Below are 17,913 nucleotides of genomic sequence, written 5' to 3' on the forward strand. Positions count from 1 at the left end.
CTTTTCAGTGTGCTATATCCACAAGAGGGCAGCATCAATCGCTATATACTTTTGACCAACACTGGAATCTGAAAGTTTATTTAAGGACCTTTTCTAAGACCTCCTGGATACAGCACAAGCTGGAAATTACATTCCTTCTGCCAATTAACTTTTTTTTTTTAATACATACTTCTCTAATCTGCAAGCTGTGATTTGATGGCAACACTCAACTCAAAGTCACAGGGGCTGGAAGGACTGCGCTCGACATTGTTCTTAAGAACAATCCCCCCCGTTTTCTAATTCACAGTTTGATGTGCCGTCATTGTTTCCCAAGTTTTTAAACACAATTCCTAGAGTAATGTTTGGGTATATTAACCACTTTTTACTTTTTTATGCTTAAATAGCAGTGCTATTTTACATAACCTACAAAAGCACAATACCAACCTGCACTGTTCATCCATTCCATCGTCGTCCTTACTGATATCATCACTCATGTAATATCTGAAACATGACTGGGACCAAAAAAAGAAAAGAAAGTCACAGTTCATTCCCACCACAAACCAAGGTCATTTCTGCCAGGAATAAGCCCACTGCTATACTTACCTTGCAGATAAGAACTTTAAGAGCGGGATGCTGATGGACAGAATCTTTGTGAAAATGATTGACTTGCTTTCCACATGCAGTGCAATTAACAATTTCTTGAAGGTGTTCATCTGGACAAAAGACAAAAATCGGTCTTAGTTTTTTTTTTGCTTTTTTTTATCTAACCACAGTGTTTCTTGCACATGGATGAGCAAGAAAAACAATAAGATACCAATAATGCATGCATTTCCGATGCTGCACTGTTTCTTAATCCGGTATTAGACTAAAACTTTGTGCAATTTTTAACTCTCTAGGCACTCTAGATGGCAAGGTGCAACTTCTTCAATACTGCATTCAAGACTGCCATTGAAGTAACTACAATCAATTCTCAGTACTGGAAATATGTAGAGACAAATGGACGCAAAACGCAGGCGTATTTCATATTGTATAATTAACCATGTTAAAACGTATTTAAATCGATAATATTTTCATTAATTTCTCTTAGTTTTTACATGCAAATGAAATTAAAAGGGGCATGCTGAAGATTTTCTGTAGGCTATTAGCTGCTAGTTCATTTTGTTTAGCAGCTGTTTTGGTAGTCCACTTGGATGCAAATACAATCCATCAATATCAAAAATACAATATATATTTCTGTGATGTAATTTGTAAAATACGCAATTAGTTATTGTCAATACCCAGCTCTAATTTGCAGGTATGTATTAAAAAACCTACACACAATCTAGTTTTCTTTCTGAATGCAGAACATTTACCAGGATGTCTCCGTGGAACCTCATCTTTAGCTTTACTCCCCCTGTTACGAAACTCTGGACCTTTGAAATCGTCTTTTCCTTCATTACTGACGGGTTCTGGCTCCACGACCACAGTGTCTGCAAAAACAAAGAAAAACATGCACCATCACTGGTAAAGACCAACATCAGTCCAGATCCACCGCAGTTTCAAAAAAAGACCAACAGTAACATTGCTTGCCTTCAGGTAATCCATCCATGTCAAAGGTGCCATCATTAGTATCATCTACAGCGCAAGCTTGCTCACCCTCACTTTGAGATTCGGACTCATTAACCTCCACATGTTTGGTCACAACAGCAGGTTTCCTAAAAATCAACAGAGAAAGAGAGAAAAGCATGGCATTTAGCTAACGTGATCCCAAATTTCATCCAGAGCACCAGACTGGCTATGCAAAATTAAACAGGCAAGTGGCCCAAAATAGCTATTTTCTTTTGTATTAATTCCATTTTCCAGGACTAAATGGTGGATCCTAACACAAAACAAATATTTATCACTTGTCAAACGGACCAGGGATCCAAAGAGGCAATTTAAGTTGCCTTCCAACTTTTGTTTTATTTACTCTATATTTCTCTATTTTTTTCAGAAAATTTTCATTTCTATATTTTACAATAATCACTTTCTATTTTCTTGCTTGTGGATGCGATCAAATAAATTAAACCATTAAATATTTATCACGTCTGAGGTTGATCTTGGATACGTCCATGCACATTGCAGCTTCGTTGTTCAGTGAGATTCAAAGCATTGAAAAAACTTTAGTTATTCCAATTGATCCTCAGTATAAGTGAAATGAGAGTTCACACGTTCATAGTGGTTTAAACAAAACCCACCTCTTTGAGCGTGGAGTGGCCTTCATACCTTCAGTGGAACAGCCAGGCTGTAAAAAGAAAAACAAATAAGCACATGTCTTTTTAGACTGTTTCTCTACATATGTAATCAGTGTACTGAGTGAAGAATAAACTTCATTTTACTAGTTGTAGCCTAGATAAGGACACATCTGGATTACCAAAATTAGTGCATTACTATTACTGTAAATCAATATTAAGTGCTAAAGTATGACCATGTACAGATTGTGGAATAAAAAAACAAATAAATAAGCAACTAAATAAATAAATAAACAAACAAAGTTTGTTAAAATAAGTTGTACCAGTCACAGTTACGTGTATGTAGACTGATCTAGTCAATGGTTGGCTGCTGAAGTAGAGCACAAATTTGGGCACCCCTATTCAAACTGCATTAGATTTTACATGAAACCAAGTGATCAAATTACACACAAAAAAAAACCAACTATAATGCACACTTCATTTTAGAGCATATTTCATTTGCAGAATTGTATTGGATGGGGATAAAATGCTATCACTGCAGCAATTAATATCCATTTCTATAACCAAAACCCTATTGAGGTTTTTAATAATCAATTAACTGGGGGGGGTTCAAACCTAACAGCAATAAGTGATCTTACAGTGAAACAATGTTAGATTTTTTTTTTTTTTTTTTTTTTTTTTTTTTTTTTTTTTTTTTTTTTTAATCTTGTGTCGTGCAGAGCTGCATTTTCCCTCCTTTGGTGGCATGTTGTAAACGGGAGGTGCAAATCTCACCAAGCCAATTAAATGAGAACAACTTTATTTGCCAAGAATATCATTGAAAATACTGATTAATTGCAGCAAACCCACTAATGTTTAGATATTTGTTATATACATAAACTGTGCCAAAACATTTGTGCATGCCAATTTGCCCTTTTATCTTCTCCATGCTTAACTGTACATTATTATGTGCAGATGTGTTCTCTAGACATGTTCATAAAACAAAACAGAGTGCCCAAACTTTTGCACTCAACACTATGCCACCACTGCAGACCATGCAACTTCTAATGAAATATTTTCAATTATTATTTTAGTTAAACCTGAACAAAACTGAGTAATTTCAATACTTTGTAATATAAAGCCAGAAAGTCTGCACCCCTTTCACCTTCTCCGCATTTTATTACGTTACACACGTATTTCTAAAATAGACTGAGTTCATTTTTTCACATTGCCTACACGAAATAAGTGAAATAAATAATATTAATATAATAAATAAAAAACAATGATATGTACAAAAGTCTGCACACCCAAAAGTGAACTGATGTTCATTTTGTTTCCACTGATACCACTTAAGATGTTTCTACAACTTAATTTCCCACCTGTGGTAAACCTTAATCAATTGAACATGATTGAGGATTGCCAACACCTGCCCATATAAGGTCCCACAGTTGACCGTGCATGCCAAGCCATAGAGCCCTCAAGGCATAGATCTGGAGATGGCTACAGAAAAAATACTGCTCCTTTAAAAGTCTCAAAAGAGCACAGTGGTCACCGTCATTTGTAAAGGGAAGAAGTTTGGTACCACCAAGAATCTTCCTAGAACTAGCTTCCCGGGCAAACTGAGCAATCTGGAAAGATGGGCCTTGGCCAGGAAGCATGAACCCAAGGTTCATTTAGACAGAGCTCCACCATATCCTTGCTGAGATAGGAAAACATTTCAGAAGATCAACCATCCTGGCATCACTCCACAAATCTCTCCTTTATGATTGAGTGGCCAGACGGAAGCCACTTCTTAGTAAAAAGGCACAGATACAAAGGGTCACGTCTGGAGGAAGCCAGGCGACACTCATCACCTGGCTAATGCCATTCCTACAGTGAAGCACGGAGGAGGCAGCATTATGATAATGAGATGTTTTTCAGCAGCAAGACCCAGGCGACTACCCCTGATAAAGGGAAAGACAAATGCAGCCAAGTACACAGAGATCCTTGAAGAAAATCTGCTTCCAAGCGCTCTGGACCTCAGACTGGGGCAAAGGTTTACCTTCCAATATGACAACGACCCGAAGAACATAGCCAAGAGAACAAAGGAGTGTCTTCAGAGAAAGTCTGTGAATGTCCTTGGGTGGCCCAGCCAGAGCACAGACCTGAATCCAATTGAACATCTGTGGAAGGAGCTGAAAATAGCTGTGAACCGACACTCCCATCCAACCTGATGGAGCTTGCAAGGATATTCCAAGAGGAATGGGTGAAAAAAAAGTCCAGAAACAAGTGTGCCAAGCTCTCAACTTCTTTTCCAAGACACCAAGCTGCCAGGGCATCAACCAAGTATTAGTCTAAGGGTGTGTACAGATATGCAACCCCTAAATAACCCAGGTCAGTAAAATAAACATTTTTTTAATCTGTTTTCGCATCATAATTATTGGCAGTGTGCAAAGATATCCCAGACAAAAAATGAACTCTCTATTGTACAAGTCTGTGACCTAATAAAACGTGGAGACTTCACTGTAGGTTACATATGCTGCTTTTTAAATTAAAGTGGGAAACTTCCATTCACACAATTGCAATTTCTTAACCTTCTTTATTTAACAAAATAAAATGAGACGCATGTGTGTCTGCACAGTCTTTTTTGTTTACAGTATGCAATGTACAAAAAGCTCATGAGGAAGTGATCATTACTGTGACTTTTTCAACTGAGACCCTTTTAGATACCCATTATATCAAGGCCACATTCCAACAGGCCAAGGGAATGTAGCAGTGAACTAAATAGGTACCTTGTCCATTATTTGGTCATTGGAGGATGAGTCATTTGAGGCCATTTTACCTGAAAGTAGAGAGAAAATAAAAATAAACATAAAATTTAGATTCAAGAAATTTTCACAAAATCTAAGCTGACGCCAAAATTTGATCTATGTGAAGTTCTGTTTATTTTCAACAGCTGAAATTAGATAACTTACCACCGGAGATTTCATCAACTTGGGATGTAGCACTTTCCTCCTGTGGAGAATGATCCAGGAACTCATGAAGTTTTGTCACCAGTGAATTCAGCTTGCTGGATCTACAATGCAAGGGTTAAACATTTTTAAGGGTTAAAAGATTTTTTAACACAAAAGAAACTATGTAAAATTAAAAGTTGTACATTGGCAAGAACCTGGCAATACGATACACATCACAATACAGGGGTTGCGATTTAACATACTGCAATACTGTAAGCAAGATGATATTTTGCCATTTGTTTAGCTATTTTTTGGGGAATCTGTCATAATACAGGAAAATTATGATTATATGCATAAAATCTAAATTAAAAAAAATAACTGGATCTGAAGACAGAGTACAATACTGCTATCTCACAGACTTCAAAAGTCTTTTAAAAGGCTATAATCTTTTATAGGCTTTAAAAATCTACTTTTGAGGATCAACACAGTATCGATAAACATAATATACCAATGCTTCAATATATCAGCATTATTTCCACCCTTAGTGTCTGGTGAGTAAAGCAAATCTACCAGGCAAATGTAAACACTGACCAGCATTTGACGTTGGCTTGTTTAAATTGACCACCTAGGAGTAAGAGAGGGGCAATAAAGCAAAAGCAAAATATCACAATACTTTAATACTTTCATAGAGGCAATTTGATCACATTATAGCATACCGTGATCCTAAACAAGCTTTTCTGAGCATATTGCTGATATCAGATATTGCAGACACTGCAACAAATGATGTGCATCATTACAATGTCATAAATATATGATCTTGTTCCCCAATACAGCCCACGCCTATATTTTCACAAAACATATTCATAATATCTAACGCATCAATGCTGAAAAAAACAGCCATTTTTCATATACAACACTCCCAAAAACTATGACAAACTAGGAAGACTTGTCTAAATCAAATCAGAGTACTAATGATGCCCTCTTTTTGTAATGAATCATGCAGCTGGTCAGTGCTCTTAAAGTAACAGAACTGACAGCATCCAATGATGCTAATAACAAACATGGCAATAATTGATCATATTGCATTAAAATGTGATACACAATCGTGATGTACTTTTCTAGCATATTGTGGAAATCATCAGAACCTAAGTGAAGTGTGTTTTGTAGAGCCGTTCATAAAACAAAACTTTTAACTGTATATGCCATTACTGCAGACTAACTAATTAAATAGTTTAGGTATTATGTACTAGTTAAACTTATACAAAACTGAGTAATTTGATTGCTTTAGAATAAACAGCCAAGCTGGAAAGTCTGCACACCCCTTTCACCCCTGTGTTAAATGGGATAGTTTTTGGACAGCATGGGTTTTTTTGTTTTGTTTATTTTTTTTAATCCCATTGGTGCATTCAGTCGCTGAAAAAAACACTGCAATTTGCAATAAATTGCAATAAATAATATGCATCATTATAAAGTTTTTAAATGTGATAATATTTGATAAGATCACGTCATCATCTGAACCTAACTAACGGGTTTTGGGAGCGAGCGGTTTTTAATACATGCCGCTACTGGTGCATTAGGTCGGCCTTTGCCAAAGTCTCATGATAAATAATAATATATTACTTGATAAACGTTACTTTCGAGTCATATTACTTGGTTATCAAGTCGCTGTTAGATGAAATAAGATATTTTGGAGCAGGAAAACAAAGTGTAGTCTAAATTAGCTAACGAAAACGTCTCGATGATATTTGCCTGTAAAATAAGATGCATGTGCTATATAAATAACATAAACCAAAACCTACAAAACACTTCAAAAACTTTAGAATTAGAAAACTGAAACATTAAGCTATAGCTAGCTGATCTATTAGCTGATCTATTAGCTGATCTAGCTACGTTTGAAGGAAGAGCCTGGAAGAACACGGCCTCTTTCTCATCAGTTTGCCCCAGTCCTGCAACTGCACATTTCCCCGCTTCCCCTCCTTCACTCGCCTTCCTGCACTTATAGTTCATCCTGATCCACCTGAATATTCAGAATCGGTGTGTAAAGACGAGGCTCGTTAGAGAGTACAGTCAGAAACCAGGTGAAACTCCTCGCTCGTGCGAGCTGACGGGAGGCTGCAGTTTGTCCTTGTTTATTGACATTTTACGTCATCACGAGGCAGCGTTAGCTCGCTAATGACTGAACCCATCTTTTAGGGTAGCTAACTATGCTAACGTTAGCTAGCTAGCTCAGGCGGCCAGCTCACGCATGGATCCCTTAAACAGCTGTATGAGCTAGAGCCGTGTGCCAGACTGACCTTCTTTTAGAAAGGTTTCGTTTCACAGCGCTGCAAACCCCCCGTGCTGGCTGGCCATGGCGCCAAGGGAGCTGCTCAACTAACCGAAGGCTAGGCTAGGCTAGGCTAGGCTAGGCGGCTAATTATTCATAACTAACTAACACTCGGGCAGGCGAAAATAGTATTGTCACACAAGCTGCTTGACCTCGCCCGCAAAATAACAGCGAATAGGTCACTAAAACGACGCGGTTGTGTAAAATGCCTGAGGGGAATCCTTTGGTGGTGTAAAAAAAAGAGGCCTTTGATGAAGCGCGTGTCTTTGTATTGGGTTTCTTCCCCCCTCTCTTCTCTCTACCTGCGCAAAATGTCGCGCTCAGGTCACTAACTAGCTACGTGGCTGAAAGTCCAGCGCATGGTCGAGCTGTTACAACAGTGCAGCGCGATGCTCGCAGCGCAACAGCCGGGAAACTCCGACGTCCGTACCGGCAGCTCGCAGACTGCTAAAGCAATTCCTCCGACGGCGCGCGGGACGAGGAATGGAGGAGCTGCGAAGTGCCGAGTCGCGCCCGTACCTGCAAACATTTGCGGAGATCAGTCGTTACGTGTCAAATACATTCACAACCTTGATCCATCCGTCCGTCCGTCAGTCAGTCCGGCATCTGCAGAAGGGTCCCTGTCGGGGGGTTTGAAAACCCGCGTCTTCGCTCGCGTTAAAACAGGCTGGTACCTGATTTAACTCGAGCGGAGGAGACAAAGCAAGAGCGCCATCTTGCCGGATGACTCGAGTCGGCGTTAAAATGGCGCATCCTGCCCAAGTCTAGGCGACAGCCTCGCTGGGTGGTACTACAGAGCCCCCCGGTGCCTCTGAATGGGCATATTTCAGTTTTGGAGGAGAAGAGGAGAAGAGGAGAAGAGGAGGGAGGCGGGGGCGCCATGAAAACATGCGCGTGCATATTTAGCGATATTTTTTAATTATTATTATTATTATTATTATTATATATTAACTTTGTTAGTTTGCTACTATCTAGCTAACTTTTAATCGGCGTTAGCTAGCTAGCCACATTAATTAAACTATGCTAAATATAGTTATCTATGCATTTGGTGCCTTTTTTTTTTTTTTTTTTTTTTTTAAGCTTTGACTTTTTAAGCTGGCACTGCCACAGCGGCCCGACCCCTTGGCTCTCAGAGCAACAATACAAGGCAGTCTTTCATGGCCTTTGCTCACATTATGGATTCACATGCCGTCCATGTAGCTATAGCTCTATTTCAGGAGCATTTTCTGCCGCGATTACAGGGAACAGCATGGAGCTGTGGAGCACAGACCGGCTGAACAGTCTCCTCTTTACGCTTTTTAGCTTCGTAGCAACCTGCTATAATTAAACACAGGAATTATGCTAATGTTTATCCTGATCCAACGCAGCTGCGTAGAGGCTTAAAAAAAAAAACAACGGACGGCATGTGTATTTACCACAAGACAACTCCAATAAGTGTTTGTGTTAGCTAAGAGAGATGGAGTAACTGCTGGAGGTGGGTTTGAGACCTCCGCATCGTGCCGGTTCCTGTGTAACGTTATATTACGTAGACTAATAAACAAACACCGGACCAGCTCCCTGATGGAGACCTACCTGTGGCTCTCGCTGGTCATTTCTCTAACGTCTGGATCTCGTATGGTGTTGGCATGTCCAGGGTAAAGTTCATCTAAAATGTTTTGTTGCAGAAGGAAAAGAGGGGGGAAAAGTGAAATGCTCACTTAAATCAGACAAAGCGAGGCGCCATCTTTCCCCGCAGCAACAGAGGCGCTGATTGGCGTATCTTGCTCAACCCGGGAGAGGAAGCTCATTGGCTGAGCTGCATTATAGAGGGAACATTCATGGCTTCTGCTGCTGAAGCCTGTCTGCCTTCTTCTGTCTCCATTTCACCTGTTTATATCAGGGGTAATTCACAAAGCATGATTTCAGATTCCAGCCCAGAGACTAGCCTGTCCACTAGGAGAGGAGCTGAGAGACACTCCCACTGAACGGCCTTCATCTTTGGGCCCCAAGTTCATCATCGGCCTAACTGTGAAATCCTGCTCTTTAAAATACCCCCAGGTTGAAGGGTGAATAGACAAACAAACAAAACCTCATGATAGGAAGGTGTAAAAAGTTAACCTCTTTATTGCAATACAATTAGCAAACACTGGACATTCATTTACACTAAATGAGGGGCTTCTTTTCTGCGGGTTTATTGGAAATTCAGACGAAAGCTCTTCTCCTGTTCCTTGCTCCGGCTCTCGCACAGCTTGGAGACTTCCTCCACGCGCCTCTGCAGCAGAACTGTACAAGCAACATGGCAATTAGCTGGGATGAAGCCATTTACAAAATATATATTATGATACAGCAAAAAAAAATAAATAAATAAGGAGCATCTGAAGATTTCTAACATGAACACGTTCATTTTTAAATACATTTGAAATTAAAGCTGTGCTCATAGTTCTGATTGGATACGCTAGACCCAAGCTGACATTCTACACGTTGCCACACAGCAGCTGCATTGTGTGAAACTTTCATGGAGTTCATTTAAACTAGGACTCAAAATGCATGGTATTGTTAGGACAGTATTGTTAGGACAGTACTTGTAATATATGGCTGAAATGCAATACTAACCAGAGTTCTGCTCAACCCACTGAAGGGAGTCCATGTGTGCATTGAGGATTTTGCAAATCTGCTGGAGCTGAAATGGGAAGATTTCACAATCAGACATTTAACTTCTGGTGTCCTTCTGACAAATCCAGCTCCAAACCTGCTTTTGCTATTTTTATATAAGAGGCTTATAAACTGGTCTCTGATGATTAAGAGTTGGTTGTTCAGACAAAAAACATCCCCTATGCTGTTAACCACCTAGTTTCCCAGCATAGGATATGCTGCATGCCTTTGTGTTATTGGTTAAACATGAAACTTGACATACCGGGTCACTTGTGTCCGCTGGCCCATTGGATGTATTAAGGTGCTCAATGATCTCTTTTAAATCTTGGGACATTCTCTTCAGCTGAGCATCAACATTTTCTGCTAATTTATACCTTTAGAGAGATGAGTAATAATAAAGACGAGCTGCATAAAAACAGCAAAACGTGGTAGGTATTTCTTAAATAAAAATCGCATTAAGGAAAAGAATGTAATGTAATGTAAATCTGCTTAAAAACAAAACACTTACGTTCTCTCTCGCTCCTCATCTGCATTTTGCATGTAGATGGTTCCACTTTGCTCCTTTACAGATTCCTCCAGTGGAGCAAGAAGATCCTCCAGCTCTTTCTGCTGGGATAGGATAAAGTCCAACTCCTGATCCAGCCTGGGGTATAGACAAAAATTATGCCACTTATTACAATAATAGTTACTAACTACTAATATGCTACTGTACCTTACAAAAACCTTGCATCTCCATTTCTGTCTGTTTTTAATGAATAATGTAATTTTTTTACATCTTTACATTGTGTCAACATTTCATGATGAAAGAACCAATAGAAAGGTTTCAAACTGACTTGGAATTAAACTTTTTACTTTGACTTCCATTTAAAGTCATGAAGGTTTTTTCTCTTTCTGTTAAGTTATTTGGGAGGTAAAAGGTTTTCCATGACAGTGACGATACACAACCACACAAAGTATAAAGTAAATTGATCAGTAACCCCAGAGCTCCACAGTCTTACCTTCTTTGGTCCAGTTTAACTTTCTCCATGTCTTTATGAAGGGCTGTAATCTAAGCAAAAAACACCATACAACAATTACCACTGGTAGTCCTCAAACAGTTTAACAAATGTAAAGAAATTATTATTATTATATTTTTTCAATGCTTGTTTTAGCTACCTTTTCTCCATTCTCCACCAGCATCCGGTCCCAGGCATTGACCTGAGTGGCTTGCTGAAGAAAGTGTCTTTCTTGGTCTTCCAATTCAGAACTCCACTTATTGATCAGGGCCTCTAGCTGGGCATAGGACATCACTGGTGCAGCACTGAATTTAAGAGTGAATTGCAAATGCAGGCAAGCTGTAAGCTATGCATTCAAACCACATTTTCTACAAAACACACTGATAATGTTGTTACTATAAACATTTTTTAAATATACACAAATGTCCTACAGGCCTAGCAATGTAACATACCTGACTGCGACGGTAGCTGTGGAGGTGGCCAGAGATGTGGCTGGTGCGGCAGAGACAACTGGCTTCAGACCCAGTGAAAAGCCTGTAGGAGCTGCTGCTGTAATGGCAGCTATAAAGAGAAACGAGAATTAGTACTAGTGGTTCCGAAAAAAAGCCCAGTAGGCCATTATGTCTAATTTCTTACTATGCCAGTACACAAGCTTAATTTCTTTCTATTGCCCGTTTTTCCACACCCTGCATCAGTCCACAGAAACATTACCTGTTGTTGCAGCACTGGTGGTGGCTGTTCCTAGAGGTTTGAGTGTCAGGCTTGCAGGAGCAGCGGCTGTGGAAGTCACTGCTGGGGCTGCCGATACTGCTGGGGCACCCACTGGTGGAAGAAAAATTAGTTTGTGGTCCATCTTCATTACATTCTTCGAAAACATTGTAGCATCTGTATACATCTTGATGCTTACACACACTCCAGTGCAGATAGAATGTATTGTGCTAGAATGTGCTACATAACAGTCATCCAGAATATAAGCTTACATGTGAAGCCTGAGCCCGGAACTGAGGGGATGGGGGTAGCAAACAGTGAGGATCCTGAAGGGGCCAAGCCAGCAACTGCAGTAGTAGCAGGAGCTGGAGTGGCTAGAAGAAGAAGAAGAAGAAGAAAAAAAAGAAAATCAGCAAATTATCACATCCAATCCTGAACCTTCTACCAAGTAAACAAAATGACAACACATTAGAACAAGAGCAAAACTAAAACACACACCTACGAAAGACAAACTCAGGTCGTCTTCGCCTCCCAGTGTGAACTTACAGTTAGTGCTATTGTAATGGTGCAGTGAAACAATCTTGAAAAATTTTTATACATACCTGAAGGTTTGATCCCAAAGCCAGCTCCTAGAGTAGGGACTGTAGTAGCTGGTGCAGCACTTGAGAGACCTAACCAAAGGATGAACCCCCAAAAAATAAAGAATAGTTGTCATCACTGTAATTGTATGCATTTTAAAATAAGATAAAAAGTAACTTGTTCAATCTAGGAATGTGCATTGCGTAAAACTGAAAAAGTTTTGGGGAAAACATGATTCCAGGTTTCATGTCAAATGAGTAACAGTTAATAAAGGTGGTCTCTTCTAAAACCTCCTCACCTACCTAACCAGTCACAGCAGAAGATTCTCCACAAGAGGATGCTACGCTCTAAAAAAATGCTGGGTCATTATTTCTACCCAAGTGCGGAGTTGAGTCATGGTCCCAAGAATTTCACACAAGCCTGGTTTGAATGAAACAATTTTGCAGGGCCATTTTTCTTTCCAGCACTGACATACCAAAGCACTTACACTGCCAAAGTACCATGATGCTTTGCATAAATGACAGTGTGTGTTCTTGATTAAATGTAAAACTGTTGGTTTTTAATGTTTTGTATCAACAAATTACATCAGAGTTGTTAAAAATCAAAACATAACGTTATTATTTCGGTCAGTTTAGGCTCTGCAGTGATTTGGCTCAATGCTAAAGGACAAATCCATGTCACAATATGCAAATCAGTCAACCCACTGACATTTCCGCCTTGTGTTGCTCTGAAGTGAATGAGTGTTAAATACAAGCGGCAGACAGTGACAACACAGCCATACGTTGAGAGCTGTCACTCTTCTACCTGATGGTAGTGAAGGTTTGCCAAGTGAGAAAGTGTTACAGCAAAAATTTGATGAACAATCAAATTAGAACAATTAAGGTAGCTTAGGACACTCATCTTCTTTCCACCAGTTTATACCATTGAGCTGACAATGGTAAATCATCACTTTCACACACCTGGTTAAACAATACTGGCAGGCATGTGTTTTATCAGTGTTACTGTAACTATGTTACACAGAGTGATGCTGCTTTCTCAGTTTACTTCTCACCATCCCCTGACAAACAGAACAAGCTTGTCCCTTCTATTTTTGAGTAGAATTAGGGGTGATGTTTTCTTGTTACACTCCAACAGGAGCACTACTCAGCATTTCCACAGAAATACAGATTTGCTAGTCACAGCTACAAGCGATGAAGCACCCTGAAGCAAATATGCAAGATTTGCTGTTATCATTTTGAAGCAACAGATTACCAGGGGCTCATTTGCAACTGGCAATTGTACTTTCAGTTTACACTTTGACTTTAATTTTAGTATTTGATTACAGTCACCTTAAACGCTTAACGCAAAACCTTGAGTACCCACACACATCCCTGGTACTATCCAGAGCTAAAACTAGACAAACCACCAACCTGTAGGCAGCATACCCAGCGAGAGGGCGGGAGTGGTCTGCGCTGTGGTGGCTGCAGTTGTCTGAACTTTGTTCATCCCAAAGCTGAAGCCTACTGAAGGCTGCTGGGCTCCAGCTGTGGTCTGCGCACCAAGACCTCCAAGAGTAAAGCTTGAGCCACTGGAGGAGGATGCCGCTCCAAGGCTCCCCAGGGACAATCCAGTAGTGGCAGGCTGAGAGGCCGCAGGCAGGCCGAGGCCTAGTTTTGGAGTAGAAGCACTAGGAGGGAGAACACATTCAGAATTTGAATATCCATCTTTTAAACCATGAAAACAAGACAAATGTTAAAATCTGCCACTGCAAAACACCTCTGTTTCATTTTCGAGTCATTAGAGTACATACCTGTCAGTACAGAGCTGTTCTAAAAATGTTTGTTAAAAAATAAAAAAAATTAAAAATCTTACCCAAAAGAAAATCCTCCACCAGCAGCGCTGTTCTGTGGCACGGCACCAAAACTAAAGCCACCTTGCGAAGCTCCATTGTTCACAGCGGGCTGTGCAAGGAGTCCTGCTATTTGAGACGTGCCAGTCGGAGCCTGGTGCTGGAGTTGGAGTTGGAGCTGTTGCTGTGGCTGTGGTTGTTGCTGTGGCTGTTGCTGTTGCTGTGGCTGTGGCTGTGGCTGTTGCTGTGGCTGACTCGGGGCTCCAAACGTAAAGCCCCCTCCACCTGGAGTGCTGGTCAGCTGTCCGAAGCCTGTGGCAGCAGCCGGGGCTGAGCTGGTAGTTTTAGGGGTTCCAAAAGTGAAGCCACTGCTGGCTTGTCCAAAACTGAATGACATCTTCTTCCCTCAAAATACTGAAATATTGGAGAAAAGCATTAATAAAAGAACTGTGACAAAACAGTTATAAGCAGCTTTGTATGCAGGTCCTACCCTTTATTTGGCAGCTTGTTTCTTTAACTACCCATGTTAACAACCTAATACAGTACATCCCTCAGAACTGTGCAACTAAAAAGAAATCAAGTCAGCCCAACGTTGTTCTGCATTGATTGTTTATAAATTACAAGCAACTTTAACAACTGCAGCAAAGTTAAGAGGACATTATAAACACTATTTTAACCTTAACAAATACCAATTAGAAAAAAAAACTCCACATACATGTTGATTACTGTCAAATGAACACGGCCCATTACATCAGCTCCATTAACACTACAGGAGCATATTGTAGTTCTATAATTTATAATTACACTGTACTCCATCTGTTTCTCTGCATACTTTCCAAGTTCGCCTCATTTCCCCCTGTTCTTCAACGGTCAGGGCCTCACAGGACCACCAGAAAGCAGGATTGATTTGGGTGGCGGGTCATTCTCTGCACTGCAGTGACACTGACATCACGGTGTGGGTGTGTTAAAAGGTAAAAAGGTAAAGGTGCACGTATTTGTCACTGTACACTGTACAGCGAAATGTGTCCTCCGCATTTAACCCATCTGGTAGTGAACACACACTCACACACACACACACACACACACACACACACACACGTGTTAGGGGCAGTGAGTACACACACACACCCAGAGCGGTGGGCAGCCAACTCCAGCGCCCGGGGAGCAGAGAGGGTAAAGGGCCTTGCTCAAGGGCCCAACAGTGGCAGCTTGCCGAGCCCGGGAATCGAACCCACAACCCTGTTATCGATATCCCGGAGCTCTAACCGCTGAGCCACCACTGCCCCACTAGTAGTGTGTGCTGCGCTATTTCGAGTGGATCAGACACAGCAGTGCTGCTGGAGTTTTTAAACACCTCAGCATCACGGCTGGCCTGAGAACAGTCCACCAACCAGAACTATCCAGCCAACAGCGTCCCGTGGGCAGCATTCTTTACCACTGATGAAGGACTGACTAGACGATGACCAACACAAAACGTGCAGCAACAGATGATCTACAAGGTGGACCAAGTAGGTAGGAGCGTCTAGTAGAGTGGACAGTGACGGACAACGGACCACCACTATGCTGAGAATGACCCACCATCCAAACAACAGCTACTCTGTGGTGGTCAGTCCTGTGGGGTCCTGGCTACTTACAAACAAGGTTAAAGGAGGCCAATGAAGCAAGCAGAGAAACAGATCTACTAAAAGGAGCCGACATAATAGACCAAGTTCATGTAAAACGTAGGGCTGGTCATAATATTTTGGTATGACTGAGTATATCACATACTTTCATATTTGGGTGTGAAGGAGATCTACGTTTACCCTGCACAGGCAACTCACCCTCAACAGTCTGCGAGTGTCTGTAGTTAGCCAGCTAGCATATCTAGGTAATTCAGGATACCCTACACCACTGCATAAGATATATATCCATATTGTTCTGCTCTTGTTTCTGCTATTCTCATTAATCTTGTGCTTTTGATGTAGCCAATGTTTACCTGGAACAAATCAATTGATCTATGTAACGTTAGCCAGCTATGCTAGCATATGTAGCTAAACTAGTGCACCATGCCATCAGGTAGCACTGAGCAGCACGCTAACGTCACTGAAATACACCATCACCAACCCAACCTCACCTAATCCTAAAGAGAGCGCCGTCAGCTGTAATTACTCTGGCCGGAGCTAATCCCACGTTACCTGAACTGACTACGACTCTTACACCAACCCCACGGCAGCGCGCCGGCTCTGCAGCGCAGGCTTCGCGGGCACGCGTTCGCTGTGTTGTTGGAGAAGTTAGCTAGCTAGCTACGCTAACGTTAGCTAGCTTCTTAGCTAAATACTCCTGCCCATCCGGCAAACTTTTCACCAAACATGCCCAATTTATGCATTAATAGCTAATAACTTCAGCCGTAACAGGAGAAGATACTTAAACACTCACTGAAACCACTCACCTCAGAGCAAACGCAGAAAACGTGTTTCCATTCCTGAAAGAAGCAAAGCGCGGAAAAACAAGCCCGTCACTTCGGCGTCCACTGTCAGCAAAGGACCTCGATGACGTTCTCGGAGGCGAACTCTCAAATGACTACACACTCCCTACATAGTGCACTACATAGACAACGAACCATCCGATTCGAACGGATTTGAACAGTGCCCTGTAGCATGGCCTAAAGAGTGTAATTTGGGATCGAGCCGGAGTTTCCGTAAATTGGCCTGTTTAAAACAGAGGTTCGGTTCTGGACCAGAGCTCACACTTTATGCACTGCTTTAGAAAATATAGCGCAGCAGAATTTAGCCCAAAATACAAAATAATATGTTTTGAAGGCAAAAATATATTAAAAAATAACTTTATGAGTTAAGCTGAAGGATAAACAAGTAGCTAGTAACATGATGAATGAAGTCTAAGCATGCGTTAGACTAAGGCTGCGTCCCAAACTGCACACGAGTGCACTAAATAGTATGGAAATCTACGTGTGTGGTTTGCGGCACAGACTAGCTAGGTCACAAAAACTGTATTTTGCATAAACCTAAAAATGATTCAATTCAATCAATCGATAAGGTCGTTAACGTGCCACTCCAGCAGGTGGTGCTACTGTAATGAAATAATAAAATCTGATAATAATTGATACATACACATTAATGGCATTTTCTGAAAAAATATATAGTCAAAACTTTACAGCGATGATCTTCTTGTCAGACATACTTCTTAGGTAAGTTCCCCTGTTTACCCCCAAAAACAGTAAGGATGCATGATCACAATTTCTAAAATAAAAATATGGGCAGTGGATATGTCTTTATATTTGAATGATATTTAAAAATCCAAAGCTTTATCACATACTCTGGAAGAGCAGGATGTTATGTTATGCTGGGCTACTGCACTAAAAGCCCTGAACTTTACTCATTTTGTTGTGTACTCTCTAGACATAAAGGGTAGATTTCTCTGTAATACTGATCCAGGTGGATTTAGCTCCCATTTCTGCATTTCTTTAAATAAACATGTGTTTATTGGCACTTACAGGTGAGTACATGAACAATACCGAAGCAGAATTTCCATAACTATGCATTCCCATCCATCCTCCTTCTTATCTGCTTCTTCCTGGTCAGGGTGGGCTATGGGTCTGGAGCCTACCCAGAGACATTGGGCACAAGGTTGGAATACCCCTGGACTGAGCTCCATTCCAATTCAGGGTATCACATATACTCATGAGCTCAGTTAGAAGCATCACACAGCTCACACAGCTAGAGGCAATTTTTGTGCTTGTGGGAGAAAG

At 40.9% G+C, this 17,913-nt stretch overlaps 2 protein-coding genes across 8 annotated transcripts in view; both read right to left on the reverse strand.

The window, feature by feature from the left end:
- The window catches only part of atrx (ATRX chromatin remodeler), a 42,284-nt gene extending 33,132 nt beyond the window's left edge, over positions 1 to 9,152 (reverse strand). Inside the window, exons 1-9 of one of the 7 annotated variants that reach the window (XM_072664300.1) lie at positions 9,000 to 9,152; positions 5,693 to 5,726; positions 5,123 to 5,223; positions 4,940 to 4,989; positions 2,196 to 2,242; positions 1,549 to 1,673; positions 1,332 to 1,448; positions 583 to 692; positions 424 to 491 (exon numbers count right to left, since the gene is read on the reverse strand). In XM_072664300.1, coding sequence (XP_072520401.1) covers positions 424 to 491; positions 583 to 692; positions 1,332 to 1,448; positions 1,549 to 1,673; positions 2,196 to 2,242; positions 4,940 to 4,984 — 512 coding nt within the window. In that variant the 5' untranslated portion in view covers positions 4,985 to 4,989; positions 5,123 to 5,223; positions 5,693 to 5,726; positions 9,000 to 9,152. Of the gene's footprint in view, positions 1 to 423; positions 492 to 582; positions 693 to 1,331; positions 1,449 to 1,548; positions 1,674 to 2,195; positions 2,243 to 4,939; positions 4,990 to 5,122; positions 5,224 to 5,692; positions 5,727 to 7,857; positions 7,876 to 7,946; positions 8,196 to 8,999 lie in introns of those variants that run through there. The other 6 variants (XM_072664301.1, XM_072664298.1, XM_072664302.1 and 3 more) reach the window with 6 other exon arrangements.
- Positions 9,153 to 9,512: 360 nt separating this feature from the next.
- nup62l (nucleoporin 62 like) lies at positions 9,513 to 16,678 on the reverse strand. Its single transcript, XM_072663814.1, has 13 exons — positions 16,597 to 16,678; positions 14,192 to 14,582; positions 13,750 to 14,006; positions 12,364 to 12,432; positions 12,034 to 12,135; positions 11,765 to 11,875; positions 11,506 to 11,614; positions 11,214 to 11,358; positions 11,057 to 11,106; positions 10,567 to 10,701; positions 10,321 to 10,432; positions 10,020 to 10,086; positions 9,513 to 9,689 (listed from the first exon to the last, which is right to left on the reverse strand). The coding sequence occupies exons 2-13, from the start codon at positions 14,563 to 14,565 to the stop codon at positions 9,598 to 9,600; spliced, it is 1,623 nt and encodes a 540-aa protein (XP_072519915.1). The 5' UTR covers positions 14,566 to 14,582; positions 16,597 to 16,678; the 3' UTR covers positions 9,513 to 9,597.
- Between the last annotated feature and the right edge of the window lie 1,235 nt (positions 16,679 to 17,913).

The sequence above is a fragment of the Salminus brasiliensis genome, chromosome 19 (assembly GCF_030463535.1).
Source record: "Salminus brasiliensis chromosome 19, fSalBra1.hap2, whole genome shotgun sequence".
NCBI lineage: Eukaryota > Metazoa > Chordata > Actinopteri > Characiformes > Bryconidae > Salminus > Salminus brasiliensis.